Source organism: Triticum dicoccoides, chromosome 4B, assembly GCF_002162155.2.
Source record: "Triticum dicoccoides isolate Atlit2015 ecotype Zavitan chromosome 4B, WEW_v2.0, whole genome shotgun sequence".
Classification (NCBI taxonomy): domain Eukaryota; kingdom Viridiplantae; phylum Streptophyta; class Magnoliopsida; order Poales; family Poaceae; genus Triticum; species Triticum dicoccoides.
This window is the reverse complement of record NC_041387.1, coordinates 467,025,595-467,048,735: the sequence shown is the minus strand read 5'-3', so window position 1 is coordinate 467,048,735 and position 23,141 is coordinate 467,025,595. Positions and strand designations below refer to the sequence as shown.

The 23,141-nt window shown below is 42.7% G+C and overlaps 2 protein-coding genes, 1 long non-coding RNA gene, 3 other non-coding genes and 1 pseudogene across 8 annotated transcripts; 5 read left to right on the top strand and 2 right to left on the bottom strand.

The window, feature by feature from the left end:
• The first annotated feature begins 18 nt into the window (after window positions 1–18).
• Window positions 19–1,990, top strand: LOC119290916. The gene is made up of 2 exons (XM_037569596.1): window positions 19–739; window positions 1,254–1,990. Exons 1-2 carry the CDS (start codon window positions 724–726, stop codon window positions 1,856–1,858), a joined length of 621 nt encoding a protein of 206 aa, XP_037425493.1. The 5' UTR covers window positions 19–723; the 3' UTR covers window positions 1,859–1,990.
• Window positions 1,991–2,956: 966 nt separating this feature from the next.
• Window positions 2,957–6,344, bottom strand: LOC119290915. 3 transcript variants are annotated; one of them, XR_005142089.1, is made up of 5 exons: window positions 5,825–6,323; window positions 5,515–5,732; window positions 4,242–4,501; window positions 3,534–4,143; window positions 2,957–3,455 (listed from the first exon to the last, which is right to left on the bottom strand). It is a non-coding gene; the product is annotated as an uncharacterized LOC119290915 (long non-coding RNA). The 3 variants fall into 3 exon arrangements; XR_005142090.1 differs by having other exon boundaries at window positions 3,534–3,841; window positions 5,825–6,313; XR_005142088.1 differs by having other exon boundaries at window positions 3,534–4,501; window positions 5,825–6,344.
• Window positions 6,345–16,011: 9,667 nt separating this feature from the next.
• On the top strand, window positions 16,012–16,110 carry LOC119296480. Its single transcript, XR_005145246.1, has one exon. It is a non-coding gene; the product is annotated as a small nucleolar RNA Z103 (small nucleolar RNA).
• Window positions 16,111–16,194: 84 nt separating this feature from the next.
• LOC119296479 lies at window positions 16,195–16,289 on the top strand. The gene has a single exon (XR_005145245.1). It is a non-coding gene; the product is annotated as a small nucleolar RNA Z103 (small nucleolar RNA).
• A 64-nt stretch (window positions 16,290–16,353) lies between these two features.
• Window positions 16,354–16,448, top strand: LOC119296481. The gene has a single exon (XR_005145247.1). It is a non-coding gene; the product is annotated as a small nucleolar RNA Z103 (small nucleolar RNA).
• A 39-nt stretch (window positions 16,449–16,487) lies between these two features.
• On the top strand, window positions 16,488–16,558 carry LOC119296488 (annotated as a pseudogene).
• A 607-nt stretch (window positions 16,559–17,165) lies between these two features.
• LOC119290914 lies at window positions 17,166–19,272 on the bottom strand. The gene is made up of 2 exons (XM_037569594.1): window positions 19,141–19,272; window positions 17,166–17,921 (listed from the first exon to the last, which is right to left on the bottom strand). Exon 2 carries the CDS (start codon window positions 17,878–17,880, stop codon window positions 17,401–17,403), a length of 480 nt encoding a protein of 159 aa, XP_037425491.1. The 5' UTR covers window positions 17,881–17,921; window positions 19,141–19,272; the 3' UTR covers window positions 17,166–17,400.
• Between the last annotated feature and the right edge of the window lie 3,869 nt (window positions 19,273–23,141).

The following is a 23,141-nucleotide window of genomic DNA, read 5'->3' as shown; positions in this document are numbered from 1 at the left end:
GCCCGAGGTGAGCACTTGTACATCCCGGTTGGAGTTCCGATTGGTTGGTAGGCGCTGGTTCGTAGGTCTCGGATCCAGCGTGGTCTCCCTCCGGAGTTGCTCGTTCCGATTGTGGTTGGTAGGCGCGGCGCGGCGCGGGTTCATAGGTCTCGGATCCAGCGCCGTCTTGTATCCTATTCTATTCGTATGAGGAACCTCGACTAGGATAGGATTTAATTAGGGTATGTTTGTTTGGTAACACCACCTAGGCAGGGTTTGATTATCCGTAATAAGGAATCAATCTGACGTTTTAGTTAGGGTTTGCTTGGTTTCTCAAATGGTGTATGAATGAATTCTTCAACTGTGCCTGTCGCGATTTTGGGCGGGGCAAAATTGGAGGCATTTTGTGGATGAAAGATTGGGGGAAATGCTAGATCCACTCGAAACCGAGCAAATCCATGGATCAAAATCAACAAAACTTCATCATACCAACAAATCACAAAAAAAATTGGTTGGTGGGGAAATTTCGAATTAGGACGAAAAACAACAAAATCAAGCTAGAAAACAAATATTAATTTGGATGGAATTCATGCTATGTTGTTCGATTTCAGTGTATTAATTTTTTTATCAACTATTTGGAATTCATGTTCTAGCTCTGTTTGGATAAGTAACAATATTTTTTGGGATCCTAAAATATTTATGCACAGCACTTAACCTGCAGCTGCTGATTAATGTTGTAGTCATATGTGCTGCTTTCCAGGTATTTGGTTATCGTTTTTGTTTATTTATTATATGTGATACTAATATTTGCCAATGATGATGTATCTTTTGCCAACCAATCTCTAGTCTTCTTCTTGAGGACTGTAAATGCTGGTTTGGTTTTCTGTGCTCACTATGCCCTTGCACATGGGATGCAATTTTTTATTAGCAATTATTTCCCAGCTGTTTAGTTTATTGTTTCCTTTGATGGCGAGGCATTAATTCTGGAGATGCAATTTTCTTGCTCACAATAATACAATGAATGATGGGATCTCTATGTACTTTGAACCAAATTGTATTCCCTCTGTTAATTATTTTTCTGTTTTGGGTGATTGAGTGTATTCATTTATTTTGTTTAGTTGCCTATCAGTATACATGGTTGAATTGCTTTCACTTCATATTAATAACTATTCTGTCGCACAATGCAAATATGATGCTGTCCTAACTAATTAAGTAGAAGCTTGGTGCTGTATGGTCTCTTCCTGACATTAAATCCTCTGTCTGTGCTGTACCAGCTGGTAGCAGCAACTGTTCTGCTGCAGTCCGCCAAAAGGAAAAGATGGTCTACAAAATCCACTCCCATGCCCAAATCCAAGCCCTGCAGGCCCGCTCCGATGAGCTGGGCCACTCCAATGAGCACATGCTTGTGAAGCTTGTCTCTCTGGAGTCGGTGCGCATAGCGTGCGAGTCGTATGAACTCCTCTGCCCGCTGATGATGGAGTCGTCCTGGAAATGCCCGGAGCTGGAAATCCTCTCGGTCGTGGCAGGCTTGTCGCTGGAAATCCAAAAGCTCGAGCATCATCTGTTACCCCAGCTCATGGTTCAGGAGGCCAAGCTGGAACGGGGCGCCCTGGAAGCCATCCTACTCGTGAAGAACTCAGCAATTAAGCTCTTACATCTGAATAAGTGCTTTAAGGAAGCCTTGGGCATATCTCGTTTCGAGGAGGATCCGGTCACAAATCATGTCGATCTGCTGAGCATATTGCTAAAGGATATGGCTGTTCCTGTACTTGAAAATAATTGCGGCGGTGACTGGCTAAAGCCGCGTGTCCCGATGCTGGTCCAGCAGGTCACCCATGTGTTGGAGATCCCAGATCGTTTCTGTTATTCTGATGAGTAGACTTATCAGCCAGCTCGAGGCTGTTGTGATGAGTATTTCTTAGGGGCGTGGCAAACAGTTTAGAACCAACCCTTTATGTTTGTATGTAAAGGATTTTAAATGATATGTATCTTGGGTAGTGTTTTCTCATTCTGTGCTAGGGTACAACTTGCAATTACTTTCAGTTTCTAAATATAAGTCTTTTTAAGAGGTTTCACTAAAAGACTACATATAGGGAGGATGAATGTAGACATGCTTTAGAACGTGGATTCACTCATTTTGCTCCGTATGTAGGAAAGTTTTCTAGTGAAATCTCTTCTTAAAAGACTTATATTTAGGAAGGAACGGAGGGAGTAGTGCTTATCTGTGAGTGTCCATGATTAAAGCTTTGCAAATACCATAAACAAAACATCACCTTGTACTTGAAGCTGAATTGAATTGAAATGTGATTAGCCTTCCACTAGCCAGCCAAGGAGGAAGGAGCCCACCGTTCCATCCTCCCTATCTCCATTTCCTCTTGTCGCGCCCACCTCCCCCTTTTCCTGACACACACTCTAGTTGAGAACTGTGGCAGATCTAGTTGCGCCGGTCGCCGCGCAACAACGAGCTCCACCACCGTGCGGTCCGGGAGCCACGCCGCAGCAGCGCACCCTCCGGCCACAGCCCTATGCGCAGACGTACAGCGCCTCCCTCCGGCCCAGAACGCAATCCGACGCCGCAGTCCGCGCCCAGCGAGAGGCGGCGGCAAACCTCGCCTTCTCCGTGCGATGCTGCTGCTGCTGTAGGCGTCCCCACACCCTTCCACTGCTCTCCCCCATCTGGTGTGCAACACCAACGTTTCCTCTCCTCTGACTCGTTTTTCTTTTTGCAGCAGTGATTTCTCAATGTCTCCTCTGACTCGTTTCTTATTGCAGCAGTGATTTTGTTGGCCTAGTGATTTGTTGGTGAAGCTGGCACACAGGCAAGTGATTTCTCTAGTATCTACTCCCTCCGTTCCAAATTACTCGTCGCAAAAATAGATGTATCTAGAACTAAATACATCTAGATACATCCATACATGCGACAAGTAATTCGGAACGGAGAGAGTACTTAGCTTCACATCTACTTGTCTCATCTCGCTTGGTCCATTGGAGTACACAAGTATGGTTGAGATTCTCCTCAAACTGCAGCTTCACATCTTGAATGTATATGATGTTAGATTGTTACTAGTTTTGCCTTGTCAGATTTATACGTACTAGTACAAATGCCCGTGCGTTGCACCGGACGAAAAAAGGCGCACAACGGAAAGTGCTATTCTGAGCTCGAGCTCAGATGCACTCTATATCTGCCTCGTCTATTCTCATCGAGATTCACACCCTGACAAGTACAGGCTCAGGTATTACTCTGGTATATCACTTTTTGAACAGTCCCACTGGCCCACTTCTGAACAACGGATAGCATTACGTCGTTAGCCACATGTTCTCCGGCTCAGACGTGTCCCGACGTAGCGCGCCGTGAAATTAGAGATTCTGGACTCACGGCGGCAGATAACCCATTTATTGCGCCTCGCTGTTGGACCTTCGCTCTTCGCGACTAACCGCACGACCTGGTTAACCGTGCTTTCAGATCCATAAGAACCCTGCACGCCAGCTACCCGGTTAATTGAATGTTGCTACAAATCCAACTTAGATCAACATTTCTACATGAACAGATTTACCTCTTCAGATACTATTTGCAGCTTGGAAGCTGCATCTGAGTTATTGCCTCTTCAGTAATGGCAGATTCAGAGACGAATAGCACGGAAGGAGCCATTGCCAGTTGCTGCGCTCCAGTCTTCAGCCTTCTTCTACCTTCAGGAAGCAGTGTATCAAAGGGGGGACACACAGTTCAGAAGTGGCTCTGCTGCTGCTGGTTCTGTTAAACAGCCTCACTTTCTCCCGCTCTTGCCACTCAAAATTCATACTGGTTCGTCACAGTTCTTGGCGCGCAGTAAGGCACACACTTGTCACACGCCCACCCTGCTATCTGTTCAACATTCAATTCCATGGCCCAATCAACAAGCAAAGTTAACCAGCTTATATCAATTTCAAAATTCAGCGTGCAACCATCATGATGGCAATAGTCTTCAGAATGCAAGCACACTTCCAAAACTATTTTATATCCCGTCGCCTGTTAAAACAAACTATAAATTCAGGTAGCTCTACATATCCCACACAAACTTCATGTAAATTCATAGTCATGAAATGGATCATTTTGTTCTTTTATTTCTAGGAAATACTCATCAGAGTGCACACATAAACATGTGCCTGGAAACACGACATCACCGTCTGCAAAATCAACGGTCCACAAGAACATATGAGCCTCAATTGTTTGTCCATGCTTCAATTACGGACATATGTGGTTCAGGAAATACAAGAATACATACCGCACAGCCACAAAAGATTTCTTGCATGCACTTTGTCCTCTCCACATTTGCTCATCCCGTATCTGATACCGGATACCTTCTCCCACGAGTACAACTTGTACAAGTCGTAAGCCTCGCCCAACGTATCAAAGCTTGTACCCAACGCATGCACAATCACAATGTCTCCTGGGTTCTCTGTGAAGCTGCGGATTTCCCTCTCGAGAGCGCTCGTGCAATCTGGACATGGCGTCCTGCCAGGAGCGGCAGCACCAATCCTCGCTCTGCAGAGAAGAGCTAATGTTTAAGCACTGGTCATCAATCCATACTCACCCAAAGGCACCATTGTGTTTTTTCTATTGATTCAGTTCTTTCCAATGATTCCATCTGATGCAAGCATTTGTTCGTGAATCTATAGAAGGTACAAGCTTTATACACACACTCATTCCTGAAATCACAAAGCTTATCTTGTATCTTATCTTATACCGTAAGTTCCAATTTAACTGAAAAAAGTCGTACTCTAGCCAATGTGCTTTTGCCATTTAACACGGTAAGCAAGAAGGAAATAAGCAAACTTAGTCGGATTTACACATAGTTTGAGAGGATGAGCATTGTGCACATTGGAAATAAGCAAGGAAAATACTACTGAATACGCAGCACGCTCTAGATCCACGGAGTAGGGAACCGCTGGACTGTGCCGAACACCTCACTCCATGGAGTGGCGATCGTTCTTGCCAGAACAGCTATCGCTGGCTTTCCAGGTGTGTCGTGTGTACTTACATTTACATTGCGTCTGCTGCATTCTGTTTCGCAAATTCATAGTTTCAGTCTTTCAGTTCATATGTTCCTAGGTTCATAGATTCGAAGATTCAATCTTTACAATCAGGGTACTTCTAGATTCACATATTCGAAGATTCAATCTCTACAATCAGCAGTACTTCTAGATTCACATATTCAACGGATTTTCTAGGGAACAATCTGTCCACCGGGTTCCATTTTAGCCCACATTCATACTTTGACAGACTGTATTTCTTACCCCAGTCAGTACAGTAGCAGAAGCATACTAAGATAATCGCATGATCTTGCTGAAAGTCAGTACAGCTTTCCAGTTTACTCAGTGGCTGGCGTTGCTGCTAGTTACTGCAGTAAGGCACTCCTAGCATGGCCTCTCTAAATTGAGCAATCAGACTGCAAATGAATCCTACCGGCTCTAACTGTACTAATTCTTCAGTCATGCCAACTATTTTATTCAGAAATCGATGCACGTTCGATGGCGTAAAGTTGTTTGTTCACTAACCTCTGGTTCCATCCGGGCGCCTGAGGATCCATCCTCTCTGTTGACAGCTCCGATGTCGGCGGTGACCTTTCCCTTCCCTCCGCCGCCACGTCCTCCGCCACGAAGATCTGCACTTCACCGCTGTCTGCCGCGGCGCTGTTGGCCCTGCCACAACTTGGCCTTTCGCACGCACAGGGGCGGGGACCAAACTCTCCCCCACCTCCTCAAGGAGAGCGGATCTGATTCATGGGAGAAAGGGATCCTCTCAGTCAACCAAGCCGGCCCTCTACAAATGGAGAAGCGCCCGTCCAAAACCAAAAGAGCAACGTACCAGCCGATCGGTTGCATCAGAAACTCCGTGGTGCCTCGCCGCCGGCGGTCCAGACCTCTATCCCGCACTCCTCATCAGCTACCAAATGACCCTCGGGGAAGAAGACTCTCGCCCCTGCATTCAATTCGTCTCTGACGGAAAGCGAACGGATCAGACGGGGAGCGGTGATTCTGATCCACGGCTCACCTCGCCGCCGTTCACCTTCGCGTTAAAACTAGCCATTCTATTCCATCTCCGTGGCCCACCACCTACCCTGTGGCGTACGTATTTCCAACCGCTCACCACCACGCGAATAAAGAAATGGCCCAGATCCACAGGCACTGACCGACGCTGCAGATATCGAGCGCATCTGCGCTCGGGACTAGTTACTCCATGTCCGCGCACAACCTGCTTTATGCACCATTTTTTATATCCAATTTTAATAAATAAACATCAATAATAAGGTTACACTGATTATTGCTTTTTGTAGGATGAAGTTTGGACATGAAGAAGCAACTTAGCATTCTTTGTCTGATGAAAGAGTAGTTTTGGATGGTGTAGTTGTCCATCAAATTTATTTTTTACTTTTCGAGAAAATGCGAAGATTTCCTTATTTTTAATAAAATTCACAAAAATTGGGACACTTTTAAGGAAAGCTAATGTTTTTACGGAAATTGGAGCATTTTTTGAGGAACTTTTTTAACAGATGTCTTTTTTTGAAAAAGAAATTTTGTCTATTTTAAGTTTGTGTACATTTTAAAACGAAAATATACTTTTAGAAAAATTGGAACTTTATCAAGAATTTTGAACCTTTTTAAAAGTGTGAACAATTTTTTTAGTGTAAACATATGTAAAACTATGAACATTTTAAAATTATTTTACTATGCTGAATTTTCTACAGATAGTTGGTTGTTTTCTTGGGAAGAGTTTATCTTTTTTCTTAAAAAATATTGCTAGTAAACATACCCGTGCATTGTAACGGGGAAAGAAAATATCACACGTATTTAACCCAATAACGACACCACAACCCATACGACGTTGGCTTGGATGAGCGCAAATCCCCCCTCTATTGAATTGGAGGAAGCAGCTGGTTCTGCCCTCACCGTTGTCGTCAGACTCTGTCGGGCATGTATTATTTTTGCCTTTTTGGAAGGTCGGTTATCAAAATCCTCTACAATGTTCAGTTCAGGGATGTCATCTAATTTCTGCAGTCACAAAAAAAATGTAAACCTCCAACCGTTAGTACATCATAGTGAGTTTACAGTTGGGATGTTATTGCATAAACTGGATTGATCCAAGCTCAGAGAACCATGATATACATCATGTGGCAGTACCATTGTTTAAAGGAAACAAAAACATTGCAATCCATTATGTAGAAGGCAAAAGCATATAGAGGTAAAAACTACCGATACATATGTTTCGAAAGTGAGTTACTGATAAGATGAGAAAGCTAGATGCTTGCAGTACAATATATATGCCTTTCATTGGTACACATGCCATTATGTAGAATGAGAAAGTAAGTAATATCAGTAAATGTGGTCTTGCTCACAGCATAAAGGAACTCAGTTGACTAAGTAGTAGTTATATTATATATGTAAATGTTCAAAAATTCTAGGTTGCAAAACCAAAGAAAACAGGAAAGAGCAAGACACACAAAATAGCCCATTTATATTATTTTATATTATTTTTTGCTACTAATGTCAGTTCCATTAGCCTAATATTATTGCTCCCGTTTATACATGAAGCCCCATTGTTTAGTGTAGATGGCAGTTTATATGTGTTTTAGAAAGCAAGAGCTCCAGCTTATAAGAGCAGATAACTAAATAACCCATTTACATTATCTAAAAAACTTTAAGCTAGCAGTCCTGTGATCACAAGTTTATTATACGCACACAGATGTGGACCAAATTTCATCGGCTAGAAGCAATGTATCATGTAAATGCAGAATAAAGTGATCGAAGGTCAGAGAACCATGATATCCATCTACTAGGAGATTGAAGCATACAGGCTGACGAACACATCGACATTTGGTGAATTAGCATCACTCTTTTTCAGTTTTGACGGCAAAATAATAGGAACAAAGGCCCCAGTCTGAATATATGAAACTTACAGTCTTCACATCGGTATCATCCAGCATTATTAGTGCAATGTCCAAGAGCTGAACCTCCTTGGCCTCCACCTGAATTGGATTGGATGCCTTTGGCACCTGCACGCGCATACACAATAGAGACATGAAAACCAGGCCAAATCACTTTTTTAATTATTGCATGAATGACAGGGCAATTCTGAATATCAAATGACAACAGACACTTAATTCTACTAAACCATCAAAAGAGATGCCACACTTCAGTGGTAACAATACCAACAGTGCCATCAACTAAAAAGGCCCCTAGTCAACATATTAACATCATGGGAATGTTTCTGAATGGCTCAAACTATTCACTGTCAAATTTTTCAGTATACTGTCAACTGAAAATAGTTGCCTGAAACTGACATGCTTCTGTGAGCATCTCAAACCTGGCGGACATGATGCCTAAGTTATTTTCAACACGAATTCATTCATTTAGATGCCCTACCCCATATCACTGAATAACTGATAACCCACAAGTATAGGGGATCGCAACAGTTTTCGAGGGTAGAGTATTCAACCCAAATTTATTGATTCGACACAAGGGGAGCCAAAGAATATTCTCAAGTATTAGCAATTGAGTTTTCAATTCAACCACACCTGGATAACTTAGTATCTGTAGCAAAGTGTTTAGTAGCAAAGTAATATGATAGTAGTGGTAACGTTAACAAAGATAACAGTAGCAAAAGTAATATTTTTGGTGTTTTGTAGTGATTCTAACAGTAGCAACAGAAAAGCAAATAAGCGAAGAACGGTATATGGAAAGCTCGTAGGCATTGGATCGGTGATGGAGAATTATGCCGGATGCGGTCCATCATGTAACAATCATAACATAGGGTGACACAGAACTAGCTCAATGTAATATAGGCATGTATTCCGAATATAGTCATACGTGCTTATGGAAAAGAGCTTGCATGACATCTTTTGTCCTACCCTCCCGTGGCAGCGGGGTCCTAATGGAAACTAAGGGATATTAAGGCCTCCTTTTAATAAAGTACTGGAACAAAGCATTAGCACATAGTGAATACATGAACTCCTCAAACTATGGTCATCACCGGGAGTGGTCCCGATTATTGTCACTTTGGGGTTGCCGGATCATAACACATAGTAGGTGACTATAGACTTGCAAGATAGGATCAAGAACTCACATATATTCATGAAAACATAATAGGTTCAGATCTGAAATCATGGCACTCGGGCCCTAGTGACAAGCATTAAGCATAGCAAAGTCATAGCAACATCAATTTCAGAACAATCTCAGAACATAGTGGATACTAGGGATCAAACCCTAACAAAACTAACTCGATTACATGATAGATCTCATCCAACCCATCACCGTCCAGCAAGCCTACGATGGAATTACTCACGCACGGCGGTGAGCATCATGAAATTGGTGATGGAGGATGGTTGATGATGACGACGGCGACGAATCCCCCTCTCCAGAGCCCCGAACGGGCTCCAGATCAGCCCTCCCGAGAGGTTTTAGGGCTTGGCGGTGGCTCCGTATCATAAAACACGATGATTTATTCTCCTTGATTTTTTTTCTCTCCGAAAGCAAATATATAGAGTTGGAGTTGGCGTCAGAGCAGCTCCAGGGGGCCCACGAGGCAGGGGGGCGCGCCCTAGGGGGAGGGCGAGCCCTCCACCCTCGTGGCCAGGATGTGGACCCCCTGGTCTTCATATTTTGCAACAATTTTTTATTATTTCCAAATAGACGTTCCGTGGAGTTTCAGGTCATTCCGAGAACTTTTATTTCTGCACATAAATAACACCATGGAAAGTCTGCTGAAAACAGCGTCAGTGCGGGTTAGTTCCATTCAAATCATGCAAGTTAGAGTCCAAAATAAGAGCAAAAAGTGTTTGGAAAAGTAGATACGACGGAGATATATCAACTCCCCCAAGCTTAAACCTTTGCTTGTCATCAAGCAATTCAGTTGATAAACTGAAAGTGATAAAGAAAAACTTTTACAAACTCTGTTTGCTCTTGTTGTTGTAAATATGTAAAACCAGCATTCAAGTTTTCAGCAAAGATTATGACTAATCACATTTGCAATAACTCTCAGGTCTCATGTTTACTCGTATCAATGGCATAACCAACTAGCGAGCCATAATAATAAATCTCGGATGACAACACTTTCTCAGAACAATCATAATATGATATAACAGGATGGTATCTCGCTAGCCCTTCCTGAGACCGCAAAACATAAATGTAGAACACATTTAAAGATCAAGGACTGACTAGACATTGTAATTCATGGTAAAAAAGATCCAATCATAGTCATACCCAATATAAATTAATAGTAATGGATGCAAATGACAGCTGCGCTCTCCAGCTAGTGCTTTTTAATAAGAGGGTGATGACTCGACATAAAAGTAAATAGATAGGCCCTTCGCAGAGGGAAGCAGGGATTTGTAGAGGTGACAGAGCTCGATTTTAAAATAGAGATTGAATAACATTTTGAGCGACATACTTTCACTGTCAACGCAACAACTATGAGATGGCTGTATCTTCCATACTATATGCTTTATAGGCGGTTCCCAAACAGAATGGTAAAGTTTATACTCCCTCTCCACCAACAAGCATCAATCCATGACTTGCTCGAAATAACGAGTGTCTCCAACTAGTAACAGTCACAGGGGGAGTTTTGTTTGCAATTATTTTGATTTAGTTTGCATAAAGCATGGGACTAGGCATCCCGGTGACCAGTCATTTTCTCGTGAGTGAGGAGCGGAGTCCACTCCTCTTGAGAATACCCCACCCTAGCATGGAGGATACAGACAGCCCTAGTTGATACATTAGCCATTCGAGCATACAAAACAGAATATTTATTTGAAGGTTTAGAGTTTGGCACATACAAATTTACTTGGAACGGCAGGTAGATACCGCATATAGGAAGGTATAGTGGACTCATATGAAATAACTTTGGGGTTTAAGGGATTGGATGCACAAGCAGTATTCCCGCTTAGTACAAGTAAAGGCTAGCAAAAGACTGGGAAGCGACCAACTAGAGAGCGACAACAGTCATGAACATGCATTAAAATTAATAAACATTGGATGCAAGCATGAGTAGGATATAATCCACCATGAACATAAATATCGTGAAGGCTATGTTGATTTGTTTCAACTACATGTGTGAACATGTGCCAAGTCGAGTCACTTAAATCATTCAAAGGAGGATACCACCCCATCATACCACATCATAACCATTTTAATAGCATGTTAGCACGCAAGGTAAACCATTATAACTCATAGTTAATCAAGCATGACACGAGCAACTATGATCTCTAATTGTCATTGCAAACATGTTTATTCATAATAAGCTGAATCAAGAACGATGACTCATCATATTTGCAAAAATAAGAGAGGTCGAGTTCATACCAGCTTTTCTCATCTCAGTCAGTCCATCATATATCATCATAATTGCCTTTCACTTGCACGACCGAACGAAGTGAATAATAATAGGAGTGCACGTGCATTGGACTAAGCTGGAATCTATGATCATTCAATAAATAGGAGAAGACAAGGCAATATGGGCTCTTGGTTAAATCAACAATAATGCATATAAGAGCCACTTCAATAATTTAATCATGGTCTTCTCCTATCGACCCCCAAAGAAAAGAAAAGAAATAAAAACTATTTACACGGGAAAGCTCCCAACAAGCAAAAGAAGAACATGAAATATTTTTGGGTTTTCTTTTTAATTATTACTACTACGGCAAGAAAAGTAAACTAACTACTAATAATTTTTTTTTGGTTTTTCTTAAAGTTTATCAAACACACAAGAAGAAAGCAAAAAAGAAAACAAACTAGCATGGATATTACAGTGAACGAGTATGAGCACCGACATCTAGCAATGAGTGTGTGAACATAAATGTAATGTCGGTGGGAAATACATACTCCCCCAAGCTTAGGCTTTTGGCCTAAGTTGGTTCATTGCCAGGGATGACCTGGCAGATACCCGTATGTGTAGCTGGGGTCGTACTGAGATGCAGAGGCTATCACCTCCTGAGCTACAGCGTGGTGTCGAGCTGCCTCCGCCCTCCTCTCGTACTCATCCGCCTCCTCTCTGGTAATAACATATCTTCCTTTTGCCTGATAATCAAATAAGGCAGGAGCAGGGAGTAATACAGACAGCACGCCGTTTGTCAAAGATTAGTCGATACTAGAGAGGTGATTCATTCCTCTCGACAAACTGGTGGTAGACCATAGAATTATAGTCTAAATAAGTAGGAGGCAACTCCATATCATCCTCACGAACATCCACATCAAGAAAATCAGCTAAGCGGGTTGCATAAATTCCTCCAAAGAAATCTCCATTAAATCTATTATGATGCAACCTACGTGCAACAATGGCTCCCAAATTATAAGATTGGTCTTCTAACACGGCACTCCTAAGAATGCTAAGGCCAGGCACACACATATGACATGCTTCATCTTTACCATTTATGCACCTACCTATGAAGAGAGCAAAATAATGTATAGCAGGAAAGTGAATGCTCCCTATGGTAGCTTGTGCTATATCTCTAGATTCCCCTACGGTTATACCAGCAAGAAAATCTCTATATTCAGATTTACGGGGATCACTAACACTACCCCATTGTGGAAGTTTGCAAGCAGAAGTAAAATCCTCTAAGTCCATGGTATAAGATTTTTCATAAAGATCAAACATGACAGTTGGAGAATTACGTGAAGATGAAAATTCAAACCTCCTCACAAATGAGCTAGTGAGATGATGGTACTGGGGGCATTCACCATACTTTTGATACTTTAATTTTTTTTGCCAAAATTAGGAAAAATAAACAATTTGTATAGAAAGACAGTGCAAAAAGAATCAGAACCATTTGACGTTCCAGTAAAAAATGTAAAATCGTGCACTACAGCCAAAGTTTCTGTCCTGCACCGCACAAACCAACAAGCATTGTAAACATCCTAAAGACAAACCTTGGCACATTATTTTTGTAATACAATGGAATTTTACAAGGGGATAATTATTTTTATTGAAAAGTTTCTGTAATTAAGATTCACAAAGTTTTCATGGGCTTGAACAAGTTTAAGGACGTCCCCCACTTTCACAATGCTCGTCTATCTCACTTTCACTTTTCTTTTTGAAAAGTTTTGGGTTCCCCTCTTTATTTTTTTTGTTTTTAAACTATATAAAAGCACTCAACAGAAATAAATGACTCTCTAAAACTTTCGGGTTGTCTCCCTGGCAGCGCTTTCTTTAAAGCCATTAAGCTAGGCATATAGTGCTTAAGTAGTGAATCCACCCGGATCCCAAGGTATATCAAAGCCAATTTTAATTAACAATGGTTTGTGATTTAGTAGTGAGCACAAAGTAACATATATCATGTAATAACAAAGTCTAACTCTCTTCCTATGCATCGGGATGGCATAAAAGAACAATCAATGCACACAAAGTAAAGGCCAATGTATAGTATAAATAGTTTCTTGCAATTTTATCGTGTTGGAAACATAGAGAGGTGGAGATATAGTTCCTCTCTCATAATAATTGTAAGTAGGAGCAGCAAGCACATGCATATTATATTCATCAAAATCATCATGTGCAACGGTAAAAGGCAACCCATTAATATAATCCTTAATAAAAGCAAACTTCTCCGATATAGTGTAGTCGGGAGAATTCAAAAAGATAATAGGACTATCATGCATGGGTGCAATAGCAACAATTTCATGTTTAACATAAAGAACTATAGCAAGTTCATCTCCATAAGCATAGTTCATATTGGCATCTTGGCCACAAGCATATCAAGCATCATCAGAAAGGGATATTTCAGGAGAATCAACGGGGTCATAACAGTCATCATAGCAATCATCCTTCGGTAAGCATGAAGGGAAATTAAACAATGTATGAGTTAAAGAGTTACTCTCATTAGAAGGTGGGCACGGGTAGCTAATCCGCTCTTCCTCCTTTTGTTCTTCGCTCTCCTCCTCATCTTTTTCATCCAATGAGCTCACAGTTTCATCAATTTCTTCTTCCATAGACTCCTGCAAAATATTAGTCTCTTCCTGGACAACGGAGAAGTCTTCAATATATGGTTTAACATAGGCATTAGAAGCATAATTATCATAACAATATTCAAGTATGGCAAAATTTTCAGACTTGTAAAGAGTAGTATCATACTTTTCAATCAAAGAAGCAATTTCATAAGCACCCTTAAAAGCAACAAATTCTTCAATTTGTTGAACATCATAGTAATTATAAAACACCCTTAGCATAAGAAGATACGATTCCATTATCACTAAACAAACATTGGTAGGGAAGATGTTTCTTAGGGTCTTCAGAACAACAAGTAATATCATATATTTCGCATAAATTCCAAGCATAACATTGCAAACGATGAATTTGATCCAGTAACTGTTTCACTTTTTCAGATATGCGGTGTCGCACATAACAAGCATGCTCATCTAAAGATTTACCCTCAACTAAGCTAGTTGGGGTTTTAGCACGAGCACATAGATATCGGAGATGATCCAAGTAATAAGCTTCAGGGAGTGTGATAGATTTTGAGTGGTTCTTCAACCATTGGTTCAGTAGGTACAACTAATTTTTTGGTATTTTGCGTTTCCTACCCATAAGTAAAGATAGAAAACAACTAAGAACAACAAATAAAAATTACTTAGTGATAAAGCAAACAAGCACACACGAGAATATTCACCCCACACTATGACTCCCCGGCAACGACGCTAGAAAAAGGTCTTGATAACCCACAAGTATAGGGGATCAAATTGTAGCCTCTTTCGATAAGTAAGAGTGTCGAACCCAACGAAGAGCTAAAGGTAGAAAAAATATTCCCTCAAGTTCTATCGACCACCGATATAACTCTACGCACGCTTAACGTTCGCTTTACCTAGAACAAGTATGAAACTAGAAGTACTTTGTAGGTGTTTTTGGATAGGTTTGCAAGAATATAAAGAGCGCGTAAATAAAAACTAGGGGTTGTTTAGATAAAGACACAATAAAGTAAATATAGCGAGTGTGGAAAAGTGGTGGTAGGAGTTGCAAAATTGTCCCTAAGCAATTGACTACTTTACTAGACCGATAGCAAGTTTTATGTGGGAGAGGCCACTGCTAGCATGTCATCCCTGAATTGGAATTCTATGCACTTATGATTGTAACTATTAGCAAGCGTCTGTAACTACTAACGTTTATTAAGGTAAAACCCAATCATAGCATTAAGTTATATTGGTCCCCCTTCAATCTTGTATGCATCAATTTTTATGCTAGATTGAAGCTTCTGTCACTCTTGCCCTCCAATACATAGTCCTATCAACATACAACTAACCCTATGGTGTGATCCACGCGCGCGCTCATATGATGGGCACCAAAGGACAACAACATAACCACAAGCAAATTAAATCAATCATAGCAATTCATCAACCACTGATAGGACAACGAAAATCTACTCAGACATCATAGGATGGCAATACATCATTGGATAATAATATGAAGCATAAAGCACCATGTTCAAGTAGAGGGTACAGCGGGTTGCGGGAGAGTGGACCGCTGTAGATAAAGGGGGGAAAGTGATGGAGATGTTGGTGAAGATGGCATAGGTGTTGGTGACGATTGCGGTGATGATGATGGCCCCCGGCGGCGTTCCGGCGCCATCGGAAGCGAGGGGGGGGAGAGCCCCCCTCCTTCTTCTTCTTCCTTGCCCTTCTCCCTAGGTGGGAGAAGGGTTTCCCCTCTGGTCCTTGGCCTCCATGGCATGGGAGGGGCGAGAGTAGTCGTCGGGTAGTCGCAGGAGGGAACGCAACCTAATCCAACCCGCAGACGCGGCGAATCCTCCCCCGTTCGATGCGATGCGAGCTAGGGTTTACGATTCTGTGCCCACAGCCCCCAATATATAGCGCAGTCCTCCAACCTCCCATGGTCCTCCGTCGTCTTCCACGGCCGCTCGGTTCTCGCCCTCCGTTCCTGCTCTCCGTAGATCCTTTAGCTTTTTTATCTATGTCTCTACTGGTGCTATCTTCTTGGCAATTCGATTCGTTTCGTTTGTGTGATGCATCCCCCGTCAGATTTGATCTTGCTTCTGTGTTGAGTTTGCGTTCTGGATGTAGATGTAAGTGAGGATCCTTTCCCCAGCTGATCGACCATGATTACACTGTGCGCAAATGCAATCCTTTATCAGAGGATTCCAAGCCAGAATTCTGATCCATCTCGTCGTACCATCTACGCGCTTCTTTTGTCTCCTGTTCTTGTAATTTTTTTTTCTGATTTGTTTCATCGTGAAAATTAATAGAATGGAAGTGAGGATCCTTTCCCCATATGATCGACTATGATTATACTGTGCGCAACTGTAATCCCATCAGGATTCCAAGCCAGAAATCTGATCCATGGTTCTTCTATATTGTATTCTTGTTCTTTGATTTTGTTTATTGTTATTATTGTTCAAGATTTAGATGGGTATGAGGATCCTTTCCCCAAATGATCGACTATGATTATACTATGCGCAAATGTAATCCCATCAGGATTCCAAGCCAGAAATCTGATCCATCCACTTTATTATTATTTTCCCCAACTAAATTTTCTCTTAATGGAATTGAGGATCCTTTCCCCAAATGATCGACTATGATTATACTTAATGGAAAACAAAGGAGCCTCCAAACTGTAATCCTATTCACTTGATTTTGTGTCTTCGCTACAGTTGATGAGAGTTCTCGATCTCATGCTTTGATCTACATAATGAGTCATCGACAATAAAAATTACTTAAAATTGACTAAATTCAGAAACTGCAACGTGTTGTGAGGCTCCTTTGGTTTCCATACTTGGTATGGGTTGCTTTCTTCTCGATCGAAAAATCTCAGGGGTGAACCTCAAATCTGTACGAAATGATGGATTGATGGAATCTATTTTCCTTAAGTGGGTGTGCTAAATCAGTTTATTTGGGTTTGCATCCATTCAGGTCTATTTTACTTAAAGTGGGTGTGCTAAATTAGTTTATTTGGGTTTGCATCCATTCTGGTTTGGATACAGGAATTGTACGCACAGTGATTCTGCACTCAAATTTTATGCACAGTAGTTTTAAACTCTACAATATCAAATACATGTGACATGTAATTATATTTCCATGAATAATTATTTTGCAACAGAAGGATTATCTTAGAGTATTCTGGTGATATCAATTCGTCCACCGGATATTGGTTCATGTCGTTACATGCACTGAAGCATTTTCTTTCATTCTTTTCTTTTGTGATGTGATGATGATTCATATGAATGAGAAAACACTACCCAAGATACATATCACTTAAAATCCATTAATAACACATCCAAACATAAAAGGGTTGGTTCTAAACTGTTTGCCACCCCCTAAGAAATACTCATCACAACAGCCTCGAGCTGGCTGATAAGTCTACTCATCATCACTCTTCCACTCATCAGGATCAGAGAAACAAACCGGGGTCTCCAACACATGGGTGACCTGCTGGACCAGCAACGGGACAGACTCCTAAAGCATGTTGCAATTACCTTCAAGTACATGAACAGCAGTATCCTCTAGCATTATGCTCAGCTTTTCGACTCGGGGTGAGACCAGATCCTCCTCGGCCAATACGCCCAAGGCTAACTTAAAGCACTTCCTCAGATGTGAGAGCGCAATTGCTGAGTTCTTCATGAGTAGGAGGGCTTGCAGGGCGCCCCGTTCCAGCTTGGCCTCCTGAACCATGAGCTTGGGTAACACATCACGCTCGAGCATTTGGATTTCCAGCGACAAGCCTGCCACGACCAAGAGGATTTCCATCTCCGGGCATGGCCAGAACATCACGTCCATGATCAGCGGGCGGAGGAGTGCATACGACTCGCGCGCTATGCGCACCGACTCCAGAGAGACAAGCTTCACAAGCATGGGATTATTGGAGTGGCCCAGCTCATCGGAGTGGGCCTGCAGGTCTTGGATTTGGGCATGGGAGTTGATTGTGTAGAGCACCATTTCCTTTTGGCGGACTGCAGCAGAACAGTTGCTGCTACCAGCTGGTACAGCACAAACAGAGGATTTAAAGTCAGGAAGAGACCATACAGCACCAAGCTTCTACTTAATTAGTTAGGACAGCATCATATTTGCATTGTGCGACATAATAGTTATTAATATGAAGTGAAAGCAATTCAACCATGTATACTGATAGGCAACTAAACAAAATAAATGAATACACTCGATCACCCAAAACAGAAAAATAATTAACAGAGGGAATACAATTTGGTTCAAAATACATAGAGATCCCATCATTCATTGTATTACTGTGAGCAAGAAAATTGCATCTCCAGAATTAATGCCTCGCCATCAAAGGAAACAATAAACTAAACAGCTGGGAAATAATTGCTAATAAAAAATTGCATCCCATGTGCAAGGGCATAGTGAGCACAGAAAACCAAACCAGCATTTACAGTCCTCAAGAAGAAGACTAGAGATTGGTTGGCAAAAGATACATCATCATTGGCAAATATTAGTATCACATATAATAAATAAACAAAAACGATAACCAAATACCTGGAAAGCAGCACATATGACTACAACATTAATCAGCAGCTGCAAGTTAAGTGCTGTGCATAAATATTTTAGGATCCCAAAAAATATTGTTACCTATCCAAACAGAGCTAGAACAGGAATTCCAAATAGTTGATAAAAAAATTAATACACTGAAATCGAACAACATAGCATGAATTCCATCCAAATTAATATTCGTTTTCTAGCTTGATTTTGTTGTTTTTCGTCCTAATTCGAAATTTCCCCACCAACCAATTTTTTTTGTGATTTGTTGGTATGATGAAGTTTTGTTGATTTTGATCCAAGCATTTCCCCCAATCTTTCATCCACAAAATGCCTTCAATTTTGCCCCGCCCAAAATCGCGACAGGCACAGTTGAAGAATTCATTCATACACCATTTGAGAAACCAAGCAAACCCTAACTAAAACGTCAGATTGATTCCTTATTACGGATAATCGAACCCTGCCTAGGTGGTGTTACCAAACAAACAAACCCTAATTAAATCCTATCCTAGTCGAGGTTCCTCATTCGAATAGAATAGGATACAAGACGTCGCTGGATCCGAGACCTATGAACCCGCGCCGCGCCGCGCCTACCAACCACAATCGGAACGAGCAACTCCGGAGGGAGACCACGCTGGATCCGAGACCTATGAACCAGCGCCTACCAACCAATCGGAACTCCAACCGGGATGTACAAGTGCTCACCTCGGGCGGGCGGGCGGGCGGGCGTAAGATCTGGAGAGGACGAGGCGTCGGGTGATGTGAGATTGGGTCGACAGGGGGTTGCGGGGAACGGCGGCGAGGCGATTGAGTGCGGGGGGGAGACGGAGGCGGGAGGGAGGGCAAGGTGGGTTCGGGGGTAAAAGCACAGAGCCGTGCCTGGCCCGTTTAACCCAGGCCATGCGGTGCGGGGCCGGGCCGGCCCATTTGGCCAGGTTTGCCCCCTGGTGATAGAATTTTTTTATTTTAAATTTTGACTGCTAATCCTGTATTGCCTAATTTGGCAGCACAGTATTTTTAACCGTGATAATGTAAAACCTCAACATTCCAATGTTTGGGTGATGAATATTCTATTTTTTTAAACCACAGTTTTATAACTTTGGTTTAGAAAAAGACGTCAAGAGGCCTTTCAAAAATATTGTGGTTTATAAGCTATTGTGCCAAATACATCGTAGTTAACAAAACTATGGTTTCTAAAAAACGCGATATTCTAGAAATACTCAAAAATACTTGGCTGTCAAACACATAGAGTATCTCCAATAGTTGATGCAAATTTAAATTTACATCTCTAAAAAGTGTATTTTACGTCTCCAGTAAAGGGGCAACTTCAACAGATGTTGTATATTGATGATGTAAAAGTGCAACTCCAATAGATGATGCAAATTGGAGATGTAAAATTGGTCAATAGTCACGCGGCTGTATAGCTCCGACGGCGGGTCACGGCTAGCAGAAGCACTCGCGCATCCACGACCACGCCGTCGTTGGTCGCGGGTCCGACAAATCTCCAAATCGAATCGGCGTCGGCCGTCACTACAGCGGGGATAGGCAGGCGGGGTCGCAGCGGGTCAAAGATGGACGGGCGGGCGGCGGTGACGGCTGAGGCGGGCAGCCGTCAAGCAAGCAAAACGAAACTAAAGGTGGTCAAGCAATTGGCGCGCAACCGCCAATTTTACATCTACCCGAGGTGAAGATATCTTTTTTTGCATCTACATCATCTGTTGAAGGTGGGGTTTGGGGCCTTAGATCTACTAGAAGAACGCATGTGTGTTGCAACGGGGCCACATTAACTTTAAGAGTTCAATATTACGATATTGACGACTTTTTTATCATCAAATCCTCACACACACTCTCTTCCCCCCCCTCTTCCTCCCTCTCTCTCTAACGCACACACATAGCCTATTCTCCCCGTCAATAAGACTTACTCAATTGGCAATAACGTGTGGACTTGTGGTGAGCTTGACTGAACTAATGGATAGTGTGATATATTCTTCAATCATTTAACAATGAAATTTTAGAAATGGGAAGATTATGTAACACCTCAAGTCGTTAGCTACAGTGACCTCCCCCTAATGATGTCATGTCATCAGGCTTGCTAAGACAAACTGCCACTTGATAAAAATCAAAGCCCAATTCAAATATAAAATAAAGTCAAATAAATTATTTCATCAAATAGTAAAACTAAAATGCACCATATTCTATAAATTCCACTAATCTTTGACATGTTGAGCCCAACATTATTTGACCCAAAAATTAAATATTGTCAAATTAATAAGAGGTCAAACAGTAGTTAAAATAACTAATTAAATATAAACCTAATTTTATGTATTTCCTTTTGGCCCCAAACTTTTCGTGCCACCTAAAAATATTGTGCTCGAATTGTGTGCATAGTTTCACAATTAACAAAATCCATTTAGTTGATATAAGAATAAATAGAAAATAGTGTTAAAAAGGAGAAACATATTAGAATACATTAAAAACCAAAAGGACGATGAAAAAGGGGATTCCCCCTACCCCGGGGCCTTGCCACCGAACCGGCCCAGTGGTCCAATCCCCGCACGGTCGTCTTCTCCTGTTCCCCGAGCCCGTCGCTACAGAGTCGGGCTCCCGCCCGACCACCTCCCCGACATCGAAGGGGAATGGATAAGGGTGACGCCCTGCCTCCCCTGCCCCCATGGCCTCACTCCTCCTTGACGCCCCCTCCCAGATCCACTTCTCCTCCTCGCTCGCTCGATCCCGATGATCTGGACGAAGTCAGATGCCACGACCATCATGACCGACCCCGTCCACACGGCCACTGCCCTCCCTGCTGGCTAGGAGCTTGTCGAGGAGCTCCGAATGCCTCCGCTACTTCGTCTGCGCCAACGAGATCAAGTCCAGCACCCCCAGATCGACGTCGTTACCGTCTTCCTCAACCTTCGGCCACCACGACATTGTCGTTTGATCCGCGCCGCCCCGAGCTCCCATGTCTTCCCCTAGGGTGCCATTGACACCGCCGTGATCTCCTCTTGCCTTTCCCCCAGTTTCCCCTCTCGTTAGGTATTTCGCCGTGGCCGAGAACTGTCGTCCGCCATGGCCATTGCAGGGGTAGCCACTGAGCTCCTCGGATTGACCCCGTGGCACATGCCCGCTCCTATGCATGCCCATGCCCGAGCCTTCAGTTCTTCTTCCGCGCTCGCGGGGCCACTCCCTCTCTGGCTCTCCATGCCCACGCACATGCCACACCGCGTCCGTCGCGTCCGCCGTTGCCATCACGCTCGCCACAGCCACCGCACCACTTTGCCCCGCGCGACGCACACCCTGGCCGCACGTCACACTCTCGCTGGCTGCGCTCACCCCGTCTGCTGCCGCCTATCCCTTCGCTCGCCCCACTGTCGTGCCCCTGCTTCGCGCCGCCTCCTATCGCGACCATCTTCTGCCGACCGCCCCCTCAGCTACGCCGACCGCATCTCTGCCCTCCACCGTCGGCCGCTCGCCTCGCCTGATGCGTGCTTCTTCCTGCTGCTATGCGCTGCTCTACCACTGGTATGCTGTTGCGCCATGCCCTCGACACCGCCGTGGACAAACGTGGCGGAGGGATTGTCAATGAAGTACGAGGAGGAGGTGGCGGAGAAGGTGTGGAGAGGCAAGAGGTCTAGGGTGGCGTCAGCTGGCTGTGGTGGAGGTGATTATGCGAGCAGGAGCCGGAGCGGAAGGAGAGGTCACATTTGGAAAGAATCGCAAAAAAATCATAATCCGGAGATCTCATTCCAAAAAAATGCTAATATCGATGAAGGGGTGATTTCCTTCAATAGGTGGAAAACATAGGAAATATTGGATGTTGTCAAGGAAAGGTAAAAAATTAGGAAAGTTAGGATTTTGAACTGATTTCTATGCAAATGGGGTCTTATTGTTTGGTAACATGATATTAGTACCTGCCCATTTGTGACGTGTCTGATTAGAAAAGTTTGCAAATATTAAGAAACTATTTATTGGGAGGAAAGTTTGTGACGTGTCTGTTATTTGTTTCCTAAAACAAATTTCACTAATGAGAAAAATCGATTGATTTAGATAAGTTAGGAAAGTTAGATTCAAATCTATTATTTGTTTCTTAAAAATTTATTATTTGTTTCCTAAGATAAATTGAACCAATAAAAGGAATCGATTGATATGAATAATTTAAGAAAGTTAGATCTATGATTTGTTATACGTTAGGAAAGTCCTGGTAGTAATAAAGAGTGGATAGAAAAATAAACCGATGGACCAGGATGGGAGGGGGTGGTGGGAGGAGAGACGGAAAAAAACAGCAAAAATAAACCGTGAAGACTATTCACCAACTGCTCCATTAGGAATAGAGATTGAAAATGCTTGAAGGTTTGGTCTTGCCCTAACAAAATGTAATTCTTTGCAGGACCCTCTTATATCACAAATCTTTATTTATCTACTATTACTATAAAAAAAAAAGATGGCAGAGAACTAGATCATTCTATCCATCGAAAGATGCAATCTGATGATCTACATCCCTCAAGCATACTAAACACGTTTTACGTTTTAATTACCCACCATGCCATTGCCTAAAACATCTGCATCGTTAACAAAATCCCCATCGCTAACCAAACGCGGTACCCCACCACTCGCCCCTCTCTCTCGCACGCCTCTCTCTCTCCCTCGCTAACCTCTCCACCACGCCCCGCCACCCACGCCCTTCTCGGCCGCCGCCGCCCCACGCC